The sequence below is a fragment of the Arabidopsis thaliana genome, chromosome 3, assembly GCF_000001735.4.
Source record: "Arabidopsis thaliana chromosome 3, partial sequence".
Classification (NCBI taxonomy): domain Eukaryota; kingdom Viridiplantae; phylum Streptophyta; class Magnoliopsida; order Brassicales; family Brassicaceae; genus Arabidopsis; species Arabidopsis thaliana.
The window spans coordinates 2,838,925-2,855,487 of record NC_003074.8 but is presented as its reverse complement, the minus strand read 5'-3'; the positions used below and the strand labels follow the sequence as shown (position 1 = coordinate 2,855,487).

Genomic DNA, 16,563 nt, shown 5'->3' with positions numbered 1-16,563 from the left:
ACGAACAAAAAAAAAAAGACAAATTAAGATCAGCAGCCTTTCAAGATTCAACTTTAGGACTACACAAAAAAAATTCAATGCTTAAATATATTTGATCATTACAATTTATTTCAGTAAAATTTGATTATTTATTTGTTTTTTTTTTTACTCTCAATAATTAGGTTTAGAGATTTCTTAAGTTTTTTATACTGAAAAAAAAACAGATACGCAGTTGACAAAAAAGGGTACAACACAGCATTTTGGCGTTTTGTTTTTGTCTCTGCACAATTGGTAGTTTGATACACATCACTAGCTTTGTTTTTGTTATTAGCATTATTTTAACATATGCTTTTCCTGAAATTATCAACAATTATTCCAGTGTTGGACATCTATGAAAACTGAATAAATCTACAAAATCAATTGACTGACTCGTTTTCAAAGCAAGATCCATAGTACTTTTGAATTTGTATGTACATCATTATACTATATATATAACTTAATTAATCTATGTTTTCTTTTTATGAGTCACCTAACTGAAATTTAATAAACGCAGTTAATTAATTTAATTGAATAGCAGAAATCACAAGTCTAAACATATTAGTCAAAGGCAATGAGCGACCTTTGAGCAATAGATAAAAGACATAAAACTAGGTCGTCGTGATTTTTTTTTATTCACTAGACAAAAAGGTAAATATACAGCGTATTAGTTAGAGTTACCAGTTTAATTAAGTATGAATAAAACGGATATATCACTAATTCAAACATACACAAGCGTCGTTGCCATTGTTTCGAGCATTCCTGAAATGAGTCATCAATTGAACTTTTCTAAATTCAAATTTTTAACTAGTGTGTATGTTGACGAAAAAAAACTTTAATATAATTAGTAATATTATATGATAATAATTTTAAGTCAGTAGTGTCATATAATATTACCAATTCATCATCTATGAGACTGACTCTATATATGTGTGGTGATATTCAGTCTTAAATATCTTATTAATGATGTTTAAACTTAGAAGAAATGGAGGATCAAAACCAACCTCTAGATGATGAGTAATCGTGTCTCCGAGTACGTGTATTGTAAGTAAGAACGAGGTAATCCGCATCCCGAGGACTAAAAGGTATACTAATACACATACGTATATGCGTATACAAATTTCCTGCGTAAATTAAGCTTTAAACCTCAGGATGCAGATTACCCGGTCCTCACCAATACTCATCATCGTCACCCCCCATAATGCGCGCAAGTTCTTGCGTGAGCATAGTTTATGTATCGTTCTTCTTCTAGTTTTTTTTGTTTGGTGAGAAGTCAGTAGGGAAATGTGAGAATTTATAACCCTCGTGAGGCTAAATAGTATTGAGAAGATGCTTATTCGAAAGGTTTAATGCTATGAGAACATATGCTCTAGTGGAAAACAAAATTTTGTTGTTCATGTTCTATCATGTCCATTCGTATGTCTTAGCCTTCTTTGTTTGATATGATTGTACTGGATAGATCTTTAGAGCTATAACTATGCGAATGATTGATGGGATGTCGAATCTGTACTGATAAATTTATGGTATTCTTTAAGAATATAGACATTCATGAATTTCTAAGATTAAAACGTAATGCATTTACAACGTGAATATGTTTATGTTAGCTAACATTCGTTATGTGTTATTTTAAGTTTCTTCTTGTTGAGACATGAAATTCCTAACAAAACTCTTCAAGAAATCTAAGCAATTGAATTCCGCAAAGCTGTGATTGAATTTCATGGACTTGAACCCATACTAGTTATCGATCGACTTGCAACTGTTTTGGATCTATTGTTACAAATCGTTTTATGTCGATCGATCAAACTAATGAAACCACAAATTACAACCACTTCATTCGCAGTGTATTTTTGCGCAAGCAAATGGCATATAAAATGTGAAAAGTAAAAGTAGTGACTAGTGAGTGTGAGACATCAAATCATTGGAGAAAGATTATATGTTCTCTATGAGCCAATGATGGGAACTTAGGATTATGCTTTCTAACAGACAAATAATATTCGACTTCTTTTGACTGCCTTTCCTTGCTTATTCTTATTGTGCCTTGTATGCCAATGAGATCTTCCCTCGGATCATTATTTATTCTCCTCGCAATTATTGATTTATTTAGTTCGTTAGTACATATATAGGGAAAAACATTTGTTTTCCTTTTGTAAAATTTATTCAGCTTCTCTTATTTACTTGAAACCCAATAGAAAATTTCCGTTATTTTTTTTGTTAGGTAACAAAATTTTGATTGGTTAGAAAAAGAGGAAATGGATAAAAGTATTCACAAGAAGACTATTTTTAGAGTTACTATTGAAATTTTGTTTTACTTTTATATGTAAACTAATGTTTGGATATATATTTTTGTTAAGATTTTTCAGATTTATCTATAAACTCTGTCTAGTCGTGAGTTTTTTTTTTTTGTGTAAATAAAATAAAGTTACCTGTCGGCATCAAAGAAAAATAGTAGACTAATCATGAGAAAGGGTTATGAGAATAAATTCTGTAACTAATGATCTATTTCTTTAATTCTCTATAACGACAAGAGGAAAGAGGTTTGTCTTTGTCGAAATAAAGGAAAATACAGGTTATGATTTGCTTGTTTTGCTCTCATCGGCTCTTCAAAAGGCGAGAGCTTTACATTTGTGCGATACTTTTAAATCAAACCAAATTAACCTACCACACGTGTCTAATCCGAATTTGTGCTCAAATATGTCTTTTGGCAAAGACTATATGTTGCCTATACTCTCTAAAAGGACTCGGTCTTGTAGAAATTTGACTCCACTTTTCATATAGGGGAGTTTAAACCTAGACAAACGAGGTGTAGTATCCATTAACGCAAACCATACACATACATGAAAAATATAATATGTGGACATATTCTTCACATAAACAACTAAAAGTACCATTATATAAGCAAACATTTTCTCTTTATTCAAAACTTAAATTGTCTAATTAACCCATGACTTGACAGAATTGGCATGGGTAATTAGCGAAGTTTCTAAATCTCAATTATTGATGAATTTAAACTTATCAGTTCTAACTATAAATCGAATATTTCCCAACTACATATATTTTTACATCCGATCCATACACACACATATATACCATTTTTCTTTTTTGATCAAACACATATATACCAATTTTCTATCTCTTTTTTAACACCATAATCTCGAAAACTATAATAAAACACAAAACAAAGAGGAAGCTACTTCCCGACCACCTTGGTCCTTGCCTCGAGACAAAGTAGCTTCACTTCCTACTTTAATCAAAACACATTTCAGACAAACTTTACATATAAACACATCATAGATCTCGCTGTCTTTGATTCACTTATATAAGAAACTTTACTATGTTTAATCTAATAGTAGCTAGGGATCTACTCTGGTTTCCAACTTAAAAAATCATCAGTTTCAATTTAGTCATTTAGACTCCTCAAAAATCCCTAAATTTCTGTGTTTCAGCTTCTAAAATATAAGTGTTTAATTTAGCAAAATAGTTTTAGGCGAAAAGCGATAACACATGTGTCGCCATTTGGAAACTGAGATATAGATAGATCTATTGGTTCAATTGGTTGTACATTCAAGTCATTTTAAAAATCATGTTGATTGTATTCTTCTATAAGAACTATCTAATAATATTAATCCGATTTCTATGTTAGTTTATATAATTCATAGTGTAAATTTTAAATTTTCAAAGGGTTTGTATCTTTAAATTCTAAAATAGAAAACATAAGTTATGAATAAGTTTAAAATATTCCTAAATACTAATTTGAGAAATAATAAAAAGATGATGTTCTAAAATTGCTTTAGCAAAATTTCTGGATTCCTTTGATGATTGAGTACGTGTATAATACACATATCAATACAATGTGTAGACTTTTTGGAACGAATTGTTAAATTTAATAATATTTTTAATTCTAGTTCACGTGTACACCCGTATGATTCCTCCGGCCAACCCGACAGCTCCATTGAAGAACACAGCGGAAATTAATTTCTTTATCAAAAAAACTTTACTAAAATCATATTCCGGTCTAAATTCTAAACTTATATCTACCCGATTTTCCCGGAAACGTAACACTCGGAAATTTCCATATGACACCACACGATCTCTCTAGTCTTCCGATAAAAACAAAAAGAAAATTGTTGCAAGAGGAAAAAAAATATATATCCTAAGAGAAAAATATTGACCTATAAATAACTCCATTAACACAATCATCTCAAAAAAAAAAAAAAATGGATGCGAAACATATAGTTCTATGCTTCTTGCTAACGTACGTCTTCTCCATGGCGGCAGCCTCATCGGAAGCTGAGCCTCCGGCAACAAGGAAACTCGGCAGGCACGAATGGCCAGGAGAGGAGGCAGAAGCACCGGAGGTTTCACATTTGGAAGAGACTGTACGGCGAGGCCACCACCATTCCACGGTGGAAAGATCGGTTGCCGGAGGTGGAGTTATTCTCGGAGGCTTAGCTACAACGTTTCTTGTGGTAGTGTTTTGCTATATAAGGGCTACGAGGAAACACAAACCCAATTATGATGAAAAGGAGACTGAGACCCCTAAAGTGTTAGTTTAATTTTGACTTTTCGTTAATCTTTGTAAATATTTTCTTTGTATTTTGGTTTTTGTGATATAAAATGATTCTATTTTATTTTTTGTCTTCTTCGTATTTAGTTATATAATTTGAGCTTCATTCTCATTCTCTGTTTATTTTCCAAGTTTTAAATTTATCTTACAAAATAATAAAAGTCACATTAAATTTTAGTGCTAGTCATACTATATAGAAGAAGCCAGGTGATATACAATAAAACTTTTCTTAAAACAAATTCAGCTCGAACCCAGGGTCGGATCGATATAACTGATGATTTTAGTTAAAGCAAACCCACAATGTCATCTAAATAATGTGGACAGAGCAGAAAAATAGTTTGGAAGATTACATTTTGTATTTCTTTGTTCAACAAGAAGCCAATTTATAGAACCTACAAGTTAAGAAATTTGACATTATATCTTACATTAAAATATTAGTTTTTTTTTTTTTTTACAGCATTCGAATTTAACATTTATATTCATCAAATGAATCAATTTTATCGAATTAAGTGAACTACAGTATATGTTTTGATAACATAAAATCAAAGCTTATATAACTTGGAAAACATAAAAAAAAAAAAAAAAAAAATGTTACCTCACTAAAAAAGGGGCCCAATAGGTTTCGGTTCAATTGGGTTTCAAATCAGCCCAATCAAATTCCTTATCCTAGTTTAGTTTTGAGCCTTTCCCAGGGATTTCCAAAAAAAGTCAAAGATGTATTCAATATTCATTACTATTGGGCCTAGCGAAGATAGGCCTATTTTGAAAATTCCGGATAGAGAGACCCGTTTCTTCCACAGTACTTGTGAACGTAATTGCTGTTTTTTTTTTTTTTTTTTTCGTCGAACGTAACTGCTTACGTAGCCCCTCACAAAAAAAACTAATCACAAATATAAAAGATTCGAAAACAAAACTTAGCATGAAAGTATTGAATCCGTCAAAAGCTGTCGGTATCATTAAATTTTCCCTTAATACGGAGTATAATATAATACTCAAAAAAAATTTCTTCAATTACGAAACGATTATGCAAAAAAAAAACAGGGAGTAAAAAAAAACCGTATCTTACCACCCTAATTTATGTGGAATTTTAAACAATTTTGATGTAGTAATAAAAACACAGCACGCTACTCAGGGCCTGTTCTTTTCCCAATCGTCGCGACTCAAGTTAGCGACTGAAAAAAGCACTGGATTTATCTAATTAGTGTCGCTAAAGTTAAAGCAGCTACAGATAAAAAAAAGGCAACGACATTAAATTCGAAAAAGAGATGTCGCCGGTGAACGCTGATTTTTTCAGCGACTTCATCTCCATCGTTTATAAATCTAAAGTTGTCGCTGGTTTTCTCTGTCAGCTGTATTATGAACCTATTCTTTTAATTATAAAGCATTTAAACCTCTATTTTTCTGGTCGCTGTCGCTAATTGAGCGATTGAGAAAAGAACAGGCCTTCAACCACTACCCTCATTTAAAGTCAAAAAGTTGACCACCTAATATTCATCCTATTTGTTAATTTCAAATTTTACGAAACATTAATCTGATTATTCTCGTGACCAACTATTCTTCATACATCCATTTAACCAAATCCAAAGTGGTTATAAATAACTGCTAACCATCATTGCTCAATAAAACACACACACACAAAGGGAAAGCCAAACCGGTATATTTTCTTTAAACAGGATATATAGATGAACCAAGAAGAGCACGTAAAGCTTCTGGGCTTATGGGGAAGTCCTTTTAGCAAAAGAGTAGAGATGGTCCTAAAACTTAAGGGCATACCTTATGAGTACATTGAAGAAGATGTTTATGGAAACAGGAGCCCTATGCTTCTCAAGTACAACCCTATACACAAGAAGGTCCCTGTCCTCATCCACAATGGTAGATCGATAGCCGAATCATTGGTGATTGTCGAATACATCGAAGATACGTGGAAGACAACTCACACGATCTTGCCTCAAGATCCTTATGAACGTGCCATGGCCCGGTTTTGGGCTAAGTATGTGGATGAAAAGGTAAATTTATTTTGATCTTATTCTTAAGATATATTTGTTTTAAGATTTATATAGTGATACTTGAATCGGATATCAAAGTATTCACGTAATATCAAGAATCAAGCTACATGTCTTAAAGAGCATTGTATTGGTCTCTGGGTTTCAGGTAATGTTAGCAGTGAAGAAAGCTTGTTGGGGACCGGAGAGTGAAAGAGAAAAAGAAGTGAAAGAGGCTTATGAGGGTTTGAAATGTTTAGAAAAGGAGCTTGGAGATAAACTTTTTTTCGGAGGAGAGACAATTGGATTTGTCGATATAGCAGCTGATTTCATAGGATATTGGTTAGGGATTTTCCAAGAAGCTTCAGGCGTCACGATCATGACCGCGGAGGAGTTTCCAAAACTTCAACGTTGGTCGGAAGATTTCGTGGGAAATAACTTTATTAAGGAAGTCTTGCCCCCTAAGGAGAAGCTCGTGGCTGTTTTGAAGGCCATGTTTGGAAGTGTTACATCTAATTAAACGTAATAAGACCATCGTAATTCATTGTTTGGTAACAGAAAAAAATTGATATCTATGTCATCTTTATTTTTATATTTTCGTCTTCTTTGGTAAATGTTTTCTTCTATATGGTTATTCTATAAATAACACTTTCCAAAAACACATAAATCGGAGTTGGACTCAGAGAGTTACTGACAAAAACAAAAATAAAGGAGAAAACATGTTTAATAAAAGAAATTTTAGCAGAGTAAGATCTGAAGTTATAACCATTAGGCAATAGACATTAGTACGTGTGAGTTTTAATTATTATTTTTTCGGCGAGTTTTAATTTTCATACAGATATTATTACTTTCGATTTATATATCCGTTCTGACTTTATGGATTTATCCCATCCTGATATGATAATGTGTTTGACTCAACGCCTAATTAAAATATTAATTATTGCTCAATTCTGTGGAAAATACACTTTACACTTGATCACTCCCAGATTTACATAGATACATTTTGGATTATCTACCAAAATTATACTAGTGACTTTACGAACTATACGTAGAATATATTTATATTATAAAATACAGTTTTAACTCATGATTACGGAACTGTATTATATAGTAAGACAAAGCAATTATAAAGTTCAAATATCATATCTATTTCAAATGGTAAATCTATAATTTAAGTTAAATAAGAAAAAAAAATAACTAAACGAGAAATAAATACAAACGAAACTGACAGTAAATAATTTAAGAAAAAGGGGTAAATGAAATGAGAAAAATATATATTTGGAATTTTATGAAGATATGTAGTAGATTGTGACTTGTTAGTATATGTTTTATTTAAATTTTAAAACACTTAGATAATTTAAGTAGATATCAGGATTTATAAATAAAAATTAATGGTACATGCTGAAAATTTGATCATATTAAGCCGACAAAAAATAAAATTGAACATATTAAAAGTTTGCAATTTAGGAAAAACAAATATATCCTTTTAATGTAGTACGTATAATGGTGCCATTAGTGACTACATAATATTTTAAGATAAGAAATAAGTTGGCAGTTAATTGGTTCAACTTTCCGTGTTCATTGAATTAGAATGCCTCAATAATTGAGTATTGACAGATCTTTCAGAGAAAAAAAATAAATTTTTTTTGACAAACGTAGTGTCTAAACTAAACCGTAAAAAAAAAGGAAAAAAATGTCCCTTATTCAGATTTCCTTTGTAACCCACACACATAGCTAAACTAATTTACATCATAATTAACCACTAACCAGTGTCACGACCTTGCTTCATTGGTCTTAAAAAGGTCCATGTAGGGTCGTCAGAAAAGTAAAAAAGAATTATAATGCAATAGGATTAATTATCCAATTAGCTGATTAAGTCTAAATCAAGCTGTCTAAGTGGTGACGAAAACAAAACAAGCTTATTCAACACTAGATTTGTTAATTGGATTATTGAAATTGTAATGAAATGACGAGTGGTTGATGAATAAAGGGAAATTAATGTTATTTAATAAATAAATAAATAAAATCATCACAGGCGTATCGGATCTGTGACTAAAATCAATTATTGGCTCTGTTATACTGTTACTAATCAATATCAAAGAATAGATTTATGCCTTCTTGCCATTCTCAGTGCCACTGAAAAAGTTTTTTCCTATCTAATTTATTTTTGTTCCAAATATTAATTCAAACCATAAAATATGTATATGTACATATGCAGTGGACATTTAATGATCGAAGGAGCCATTGATTGAACACAATTAGGAACACCATGCATCTTATCTACAATTTCCAATATCTTCTTGTAATACTCAAAGTCAAAAGATTGGATCTACAATCTGACGAAAGAAATAAAGAAACGCTTACACAGTCTTTTTTTCATTTCACCAACATGTATTATTATCTCACATTTGAATCTAAATAGTAACACAACAATATCAGCACAAACCAATTACATATTTTTCGTATTATAATATATTTTTTTCATATCGATTACAATCTTAACGTCGTTTTATAAAATAAATTTGGGGTTTTTTTTTGTTAAAGGGTTTTAAAACAAAATTTGTTCCAAGTTAAATGTCGTTCAAAAATTTAATGGAATATATATATATATATATATATATATATTTTTTTTTTTAGAAAACACTAGTTATAGAATTAAAATGGATAAAAATATGTTATTTTAATTGAACATATATACATCGAAACTTTTTGTTGGTTTTGTTAGCGTTTAGCGATGTTGAGCTACGAGTTCTATTGATGGTTGTTTACAACAATAATTGGATTGGAGAACAAGAAGTTATACATGATTCGTGAAGTTAATTAGATAAGTTTTTAATACGAAGAAATGAGTCCCGAGACAAAAATGAAGCTTATGGAATTAATTGGTAAATTAGCATGGCGACATACATTTGTGTTATGAAATCATCTAGTTGTAGGCACGGTGATGGATCCCTCAGATGGTCATGCTATCATTTTCGCTTTCAAATAGCGCGACCTAATTTTTTATATAATAAAATTACTAACGTGGATCGCATGGTATATTTTAATATAATAAAAATGTTTTAAGAAAATAAGGAAATGGAAGAGCCCACCGTCCACCAATAAATTACCGAGTAAACGATTTATACGACCGTCGAAATGAACTGAGAAGATAACGAGAAAAAAAGAATCGGAATTATATATTTTGACTCAAAAACGAGAAAATAATTCGTAGCGATTCTAACTCCTACTTTATACCTTAAGGAACACGAAACTTATGAGATTTTATGGAAGTTACAACGTGGTTAGTTTTTTTTTTCTTTCTATTGGACCAGTGTTAAATTTTCAATTTGGCATGGTGTAAAACTACACAAACAGCCTTTCTTTCTCTGACCCGTAAACTACTATTTATCTATTTCAAATCTAACAGATTTCATTATGGCGATAGATATAGTCCTTAAAAATTATATTGGATTCATTAGCAAAACATAACTATACATTGAAATTGTATTGATAAAATTTATATTATTACATGCAACCAAGCAAGAGCGGATGTACACGTTTTGGTGTGGGTGCGAGTTCCACATCAGAATTTGTTTGTCTATATAAGTAATTGTGAGAGACAATCGGAATAATTGGCTAGAATCAGTCTTTTTTTCCTAGTGGATCTTTAAAAACCATTCTTTTATACCAAGCATGTACATGCTGTGGTGTGGGTGTAAGTAAATCCTGCCCCAATGAAAATTGTTTTTGGACTCGCCACTGCAACGAAGTGTACCAACAACTTGACTAGGATTCTAAGTTCTTTTATGTATAGGATGTCTATATTAAACTACCATGACTAACATATATATAGTAGTTCCATATGCTCGATAAACTATGATAGATCAACAATTTTAAACATATAGTTTAACACTATTTATTTGTTCAACGTCAATAGTTTATAGTTACGCATGCGCTCGGCTTAGATTTGGTCCCCAACAGTCGAAATTGTCAAATAATATAAAATAAAAGTTTCATTGTTAGGATTCATTTATTCTTCGGGTGGTTATTGTAATAAAAGGCAAAAGAAAAAGAAGAACAAAATTCACAAGTAAAAAAAAAGATAACATCATTCTTTTAGTCGACAAAAAAAAAAAAAAATCAAAAAGATTTATTCAGTACTACAGTTTAATATTGTTTTGACTTTTTTCTTTTTCTTTATATTATCTGAAAATTCTAGACTGCAGCTGAAACATGTGATATGGATTAAAGGCGTATCCAGTATCCACATAAAGAGGAGTGGTGTCGCTCACCCAGTCACCCTTGTTACTTGTTAGATAGCATTAATACATTTGTAAGCAACAGCTTATCTGATAGACATGTCTTAATTGGGAAATATGCTCTAAGATGATACAACCATGGTTCCAACTGTTGACCACCATAGCTGATAACATGTTGATTACATTTTTTCTTTTCAGTTATAACGATTACTTTTTTGGGGAAATTATTGATATAATATGATTCATTGGATGATCCGATATCATGCATATAAAGTTGTATCTCGTGAAACACGAGATAGTATTATACTCCATTCTTTCATTATCGGAGTATGTTTAAAATTTGAAAACAAATACAGACACGGACCGTGGTCTTTACCTTCAGAAAAAAAAAGAGAAAAAAAAAACAATCCACTGTTTATTATAGGAGTTGTAGAAAATCGGGCAACGATATTCGATATGAGTTATTATTAGGGCCTTATTATTATATGGTATTACTGGATATTACTAAATAAAATAATCATATAAATTTCACATTTTAATATACACTCGTTGGACACGCGGAATATTATATGTTCTAAATGTTAAAAAAATCAAAAGAAATACAACGATCGACGGATCTAGAGTCTAGACCATGCAAATAAATCATCCTATTTAAATATAATAACTGTGCATATAGTTTAGTCAAATAAAAAGGTAAAGAAACAATATACAACCTATAACGTCAATATCCATGTACGTAGTAATAATTAGGATATGACAGAAAACACGATATCTTGATATATACAAAATGAAAACTTAAAAATTGATTAATATGGCCTGGCTGGGTATATTATTATAAAAACATAAAGAGAGATCAATAATTGATTCGAAGATCACTATATAAAGAACGTCTTCGATATGTAAAAGAACCATCCTAAACATTTTTTCTTGAATAAAATCAGAATTACAAACAAAAATGGTTTTGCAAAAGCTTCCTCTCATTGGGCTGCTTTTGCTCCTGACCATCGTCGCCTCTCCAGCAAATGCAGATGGACCTGTTTGCCCGCCGTCGAACAAACTAAGCCGGGCAAGTTTCCCTGAAGGTTTTTTATTTGGCACGGCTACTGCGGCATACCAGGTACAATATAAGTTCCTCTGTGAGCACCTCTTGACATATATATACACAAAAATCTATGAACTATTTCACACAAATAATATGTTACCGTGCAAGATTGTTCAAGACAGTATATATAGTTGAATCCATATATATCTTAAAACTATATATATTGGAGAGTATAGAATTCTATATTTGTAAGACGATGTTTTGTACATTAAAATATATAGAACATCAAAACTATAGTTCAAAACAAAACAATGTTAGCAAAGTAAGAGTATTGTACTGATACTTTTTTCTTTTCTTTGCTAAATTATCGAATGAAATTTGTATCATGATAGTTACTTAACAGCAATTTAACAATATCGTGTAGAAAAATTTAGCCTATAATTCTAAACCATTTCCCTAAACACGTAAGCTATTTTGCTATGGCATTAGGTCGAAGGTGCGATTAATGAAACTTGTCGTGGACCAGCCTTATGGGACATCTACTGTAGAAGATATCCAGGTGAGTGTTTCTACATTATCTTTTACATACTGTATATAGTTAGAATGTTTTGGTTCACCTAATCTTATATTTTTTCTTAATTTTATATTTCAGAGAGGTGCAATAACGATAACGGCGATGTGGCCGTTGATTTCTTCCATCGTTATAAGGTATATATTAATAAAGATTGAAGAAATTATTTATCATATTATATGCATATCTTAATAGTTTATTGATTATTCATTTAGACTAGATGTTGATAAAAAAATTCTCATCTGAAAAATGTTTGCAGGAAGATATCCAACTAATGAAGAATCTAAACACAGACGCCTTTAGAATGTCTATCGCATGGCCAAGAATATTTCCTCGTGAGTAAATATATATAAGGATTGATCGATATACAAATAAATCTAGTTATTTATTAATCACTACTTAGTGTCAATCGAATTTGGTGTATTTACGATGATTGCTATATTAATGAAACAAAACAATAATTTTATCAGATGGGAGAAAGGAGAAAGGAGTGAGTCAAGCTGGTGTGCAATTCTACCACGACCTCATCGACGAGCTCATAAAAAATGGTTACATATATTAATCACTTAAAAACGAAAAAAAAAACATTTATAATCTCTTACGTATTAAACTTCTCTAATTTTTTATTTTTTTCTGTAATTAGGTATAACTCCATTCGTTACTGTTTTTCACTGGGACACTCCACAAGATTTAGAAGATGAATATGGCGGCTTTTTAAGCGAAAGGATTGTGTAAGTTTTTCTGTTGGAAAACGAACCCCAATCACTTTTTGTTTTCTTTGATATGCGAATATAAATGGTATATTCAACAATTTTTTGCAATATTGTAGGAAGGATTTCCGAGAGTATGCAGATTTTGTTTTCCAAGAATACGGTGGAAAAGTGAAACATTGGATCACTTTCAATGAGCCATGGGTTTTCTCGCACGCTGGCTATGACGTAGGCAAAAAGGCACCTGGTCGTTGCTCTTCTTACGTCAATGCTAAATGCCAAGACGGACGATCAGGATACGAGGCTTACCTTGTCACTCACAATCTCCTTATCTCTCACGCAGAAGCAGTTGAAGCTTACCGGAAATGCGAAAAGGTACATCACATATATAAATCATAATTAGTTATCTATCATCTTTCGGATCTGAAAATAGTTTGTTTTGTATTATGTTAAATTATGACCATAGTGTAAAGGTGGGAAGATCGGAATTGCACATAGTCCTGCTTGGTTCGAAGCACATGACCTTGCTGATTCACAAGACGGTGCGTCCATCGACCGTGCACTTGACTTTATTTTGGGATGGTAAGTATAAGTTATAACATCCCTAATTAATTAGTACTATACTAAATATCTTGAAATTTTATATGACGATATTTTGATGGTTTTTGTAGGCATCTAGACACAACTACATTTGGAGATTATCCACAGATCATGAAAGACATTGTTGGACATAGATTGCCTAAATTTACAACTGAGCAGAAAGCAAAACTGAAAGCTTCTACCGATTTCGTTGGGCTCAACTACTATACTTCAGTGTTTTCAAACCATTTGGAGAAACCTGATCCTTCAAAACCAAGATGGATGCAAGATTCTCTTATTACATGGGAGTGTAAGTTTGTTTTGCCCTTACTTGAAACCGAACCAAGAAAACCAATGGCAACAAATCAAAGGGAAAATGTTTGTTTTTGGTACTAATCGAAACCTATCTCTTCTTTTCAGCTAAGAATGCGCAAAATTACGCCATTGGTAGCAAGGTATAAATTTAATAGCAATCTGAAATTTTTATGTGCTACATTTGTCTATGATGCAACATTCTCACCTCTGTTTTATTTTCAGCCTTTGACCGCTGCATTGAACGTTTACTCGAGAGGTTTTAGAAGTCTGTTGAAGTACATTAAGGACAAATACGCAAATCCGGAAATTATGATCATGGAAAACGGTAACTAGAGATTCTATTGTTACTGTCAACTATTATTTGGTTGATTTTATCTTAGAACTAAATATATTGATGTTGATGTTCTTCTTTAGGATATGGAGAAGAACTAGGGGCCTCAGATTCTGTTGCTGTTGGTACCGCTGATCATAACAGGAAATATTATCTTCAGAGGCATCTTTTGAGTATGCAAGAAGCTGTTTGGTATGTCCTATTTCCTTTTCATCTGATATACTAACAATTGTAGTGAAGAATCTAATAAAAACATTTGTGTAATATCTGCAGCATCGACAAAGTGAATGTTACAGGATACTTTGTATGGTCATTGTTGGATAACTTCGAGTGGCAAGATGGTTACAAAAACAGATTTGGACTCTACTACGTTGATTTCAAAAATAACCTCACACGTTACGAGAAAGAATCCGGCAAGTATTACAAGGATTTCCTCAGTCAAGGTGTTCGTCCATCCGCGCTCAAGAAGGATGAGCTTTAAGCTATTTCTGTTTCAATGTGTTTTTCCTATGTTTTACTTTGTGAGTGACCAAGATTCATGAGGTCTTGGTTCTAATAAAAAGAGTTTATTTTTCTTCTCATTTTTCATTGTCTACATGATTTGCCAGATCTACAAGGCTCTGGTTATAATAAAATGATCCTTTGTGCCTCTTCTAGTACAAACGTCACAACTTATGCCTCTTCTCGTTTGTGTGGCGTTTTCATTCCCAATCGCCAACCTCAGAAATAAAAAACAGTCCTTCATCACCCTTAAGCAAACCACCAATGTATCCCACCGCAACCTCCAAACGCATATAAAAATAAAACGTTTTGAAAATGTGTATCGTTTCTTCGATTCTTTGATCAAATATCAACAGGAGAAGCATGGTGAATGCATATAAACCATTGTCCATCGATCCGTTCAAACACATTCGACACAAACTGAGCTCCCCAACTACTACTCCCTTTCGTCTTCACAAACTCCATACACGTTACATAACCTACTTCTCCTCGGACATGAACCTCGACATCTTTCAGCTCAATCAGTAACGGAAACTCATAGTTCATCCACACAAGCTCCCAGCTTTCCATCACGTAATCATAACCAGTTATGCCTTTGGCCCCTGGATGTACACAGCACGGGTTTCCTGATTTTGACCATAGTGATTGCATCGCAGCTAAATCCCCGTTTCTGAAAGATTGGTAGAACCGAGAATTGGCTGATAAAACAGAGGCTTTGTTGTCTTCTTGAAGCTCTTTTAGTTTATCACGGATTTTAGCTGCCTCCACATAATTCTCTTCCTGGACCGCAGTCTCGAGATCTTGCTTCAACGTGTTCTCATCCATTGAAATGCTTTCAACATCCGCAGTTTGGTTATTTTCTTCGCGTTTGACTCGACAAGGCCTTAAACGGGAGCCTGCTTCAAATGTTACCAGAACACTAATCAGAACCAAGTCTAAAGAAACCGGTCTTATCCAAAACCAGATCTTCTACTAGATAAGATGCTCGAACTAAAATCAAGTAGACTCACACGGTTCTTTGTTTTGCAGCTTGAGATGAGCTGACCCAAATGTATTGCTAGCTGAAACCATGTTGCAGTGAATCGGATAAGATTTAGGCAAGTGAAGCAGCCTCATGGAACCACCAAACGGAGAAGTGATCTCTACCATGTTTGAAACCTATCAGGGAGCAAACGATTCAAGGCCATATTAGCACAACAATAGAATCACATAACCATTTGCATCAAGTGGAGTAGCAACAAATTCGGATATTGAACATCTCAGTGTTGAAATTCAAACACTTTCTGATCGAATTTCTTCTAGGGTTTAATCTTAGTACAATACCTACTAATCCGTAAGAATTCTCACACCAGACAAGATTAGAACTCTGTATATGAACCATAAATCATCCAATATCAATGGGCTCTTATTGAAAATCGACTAAATTTCGAGATTACTTACGAGAAACGTATGATAAACATTTAAGTATAGATTAGAGCTGAAGAATCAAGGAAGTAAATCTCAAAGAGAAGAATTATAGCTTACTTTACAAAAAACTCCAGACCCATGAAGCGCCATGGTAACAAGGAATCGAAATATTCAAAGAGATTTCACGGAAAATCGAGTATTTGATCAATCATGCAATGTGATTATGTGAAAGCACAGAGAGGAGAGACTTCAGACTCCAAAGATAAAATTAATGGGCTTTGCATTAGGGCCCAAGTTTCATCATA

General features: G+C 32.4%; 4 protein-coding genes, 3 long non-coding RNA genes and 2 other non-coding genes across 11 annotated transcripts; 6 read left to right on the top strand and 3 right to left on the bottom strand.

Annotated features, from left to right (window-relative positions):
• Window positions 1-1,008: 1,008 nt before the first annotated feature.
• Window positions 1,009-1,224, top strand: AT3G02155. Its single transcript, NR_140891.1, has one exon. It is a non-coding gene; the product is annotated as an other RNA (long non-coding RNA).
• MIR2111a lies at window positions 1,046-1,204 on the bottom strand. The gene has a single exon (NR_141523.1). It is a non-coding gene; the product is annotated as a microRNA ath-MIR2111a precursor (primary transcript).
• A 2,991-nt stretch (window positions 1,225-4,215) lies between the features above and the next one.
• On the top strand, window positions 4,216-4,753 carry AT3G09280 (uncharacterized protein). The gene has a single exon (NM_111762.2). The coding sequence runs from the start codon at window positions 4,230-4,232 to the stop codon at window positions 4,566-4,568; it is 339 nt and encodes a 112-aa protein (NP_187539.1). The 5' UTR covers window positions 4,216-4,229; the 3' UTR covers window positions 4,569-4,753.
• Window positions 4,754-5,349: 596 nt separating this feature from the next.
• AT3G02145 lies at window positions 5,350-5,658 on the bottom strand. Its single transcript, NR_140890.1, has one exon. It is a non-coding gene; the product is annotated as an other RNA (long non-coding RNA).
• Window positions 5,659-5,801: 143 nt separating this feature from the next.
• On the top strand, window positions 5,802-7,305 carry GSTU8 (glutathione S-transferase TAU 8). Its single transcript, NM_111761.3, has 2 exons — window positions 5,802-6,585; window positions 6,731-7,305. The coding sequence occupies exons 1-2, from the start codon at window positions 6,262-6,264 to the stop codon at window positions 7,079-7,081; spliced, it is 675 nt and encodes a 224-aa protein (NP_187538.1). The 5' UTR covers window positions 5,802-6,261; the 3' UTR covers window positions 7,082-7,305.
• A 2,609-nt stretch (window positions 7,306-9,914) lies between these two features.
• On the top strand, window positions 9,915-10,151 carry AT3G02135. Its single transcript, NR_140889.1, has one exon. It is a non-coding gene; the product is annotated as an other RNA (long non-coding RNA).
• A 1,555-nt stretch (window positions 10,152-11,706) lies between these two features.
• PYK10 (Glycosyl hydrolase superfamily protein) lies at window positions 11,707-15,011 on the top strand. Its single transcript, NM_111760.3, has 13 exons — window positions 11,707-11,919; window positions 12,334-12,403; window positions 12,497-12,552; window positions 12,675-12,750; window positions 12,886-12,963; window positions 13,059-13,146; window positions 13,245-13,500; window positions 13,592-13,707; window positions 13,797-14,014; window positions 14,125-14,159; window positions 14,242-14,344; window positions 14,434-14,542; window positions 14,624-15,011. The coding sequence occupies exons 1-13, from the start codon at window positions 11,758-11,760 to the stop codon at window positions 14,829-14,831; spliced, it is 1,575 nt and encodes a 524-aa protein (NP_187537.1). The 5' UTR covers window positions 11,707-11,757; the 3' UTR covers window positions 14,832-15,011.
• Window positions 14,874-16,545, bottom strand: AT3G09250 (Nuclear transport factor 2 (NTF2) family protein; the record flags this gene model as incomplete). 3 transcript variants are annotated; one of them, NM_001202916.1, is made up of 5 exons in its annotated part: window positions 16,376-16,488; window positions 15,862-16,009; window positions 15,234-15,747; window positions 15,070-15,132; window positions 14,874-14,927 (listed from the first exon to the last, which is right to left on the bottom strand). In NM_001202916.1, the coding sequence occupies exons 2-5, from the start codon at window positions 15,998-16,000 to the stop codon at window positions 14,903-14,905; spliced, it is 741 nt and encodes a 246-aa protein (NP_001189845.1). In that variant the 5' UTR covers window positions 16,001-16,009; window positions 16,376-16,488. The 3 variants fall into 3 exon arrangements, with proteins under 3 accessions (NP_001189845.1, NP_566347.1, NP_001327225.1); NM_111759.4 differs by having other exon boundaries at window positions 14,905-15,747; window positions 16,376-16,545; NM_001337810.1 differs by lacking the exons at window positions 14,874-14,927; window positions 15,070-15,132; window positions 16,376-16,488 and having other exon boundaries at window positions 15,194-15,747; window positions 15,862-16,234.
• On the top strand, window positions 15,254-15,425 carry AT3G02115. The gene has a single exon (NR_140888.1).
• Window positions 16,546-16,563: the final 18 nt, after the last annotated feature.

Coding starts and splice junctions, on each gene's coding strand:
- PYK10 (NM_111760.3), top strand. CDS start 11,758: ATGGTTTTGCAAAAGCTTCCTCTCATTGGGCTGCTTTTGCTCCTGACC. Junction 12,404..12,496: donor CTACTGTAGAAGATATCCAG/GTGAGTGTTTCT, acceptor TTTATATTTCAG/AGAGGTGCAATAACGATAAC. Junction 12,964..13,058: donor CGACGAGCTCATAAAAAATG/GTTACATATATT, acceptor TTCTGTAATTAG/GTATAACTCCATTCGTTACT.
- AT3G09280 (NM_111762.2), top strand. CDS start 4,230: ATGGATGCGAAACATATAGTTCTATGCTTCTTGCTAACGTACGTCTTC.
- GSTU8 (NM_111761.3), top strand. CDS start 6,262: ATGAACCAAGAAGAGCACGTAAAGCTTCTGGGCTTATGGGGAAGTCCT. Junction 6,586..6,730: donor CTAAGTATGTGGATGAAAAG/GTAAATTTATTT, acceptor TCTGGGTTTCAG/GTAATGTTAGCAGTGAAGAA.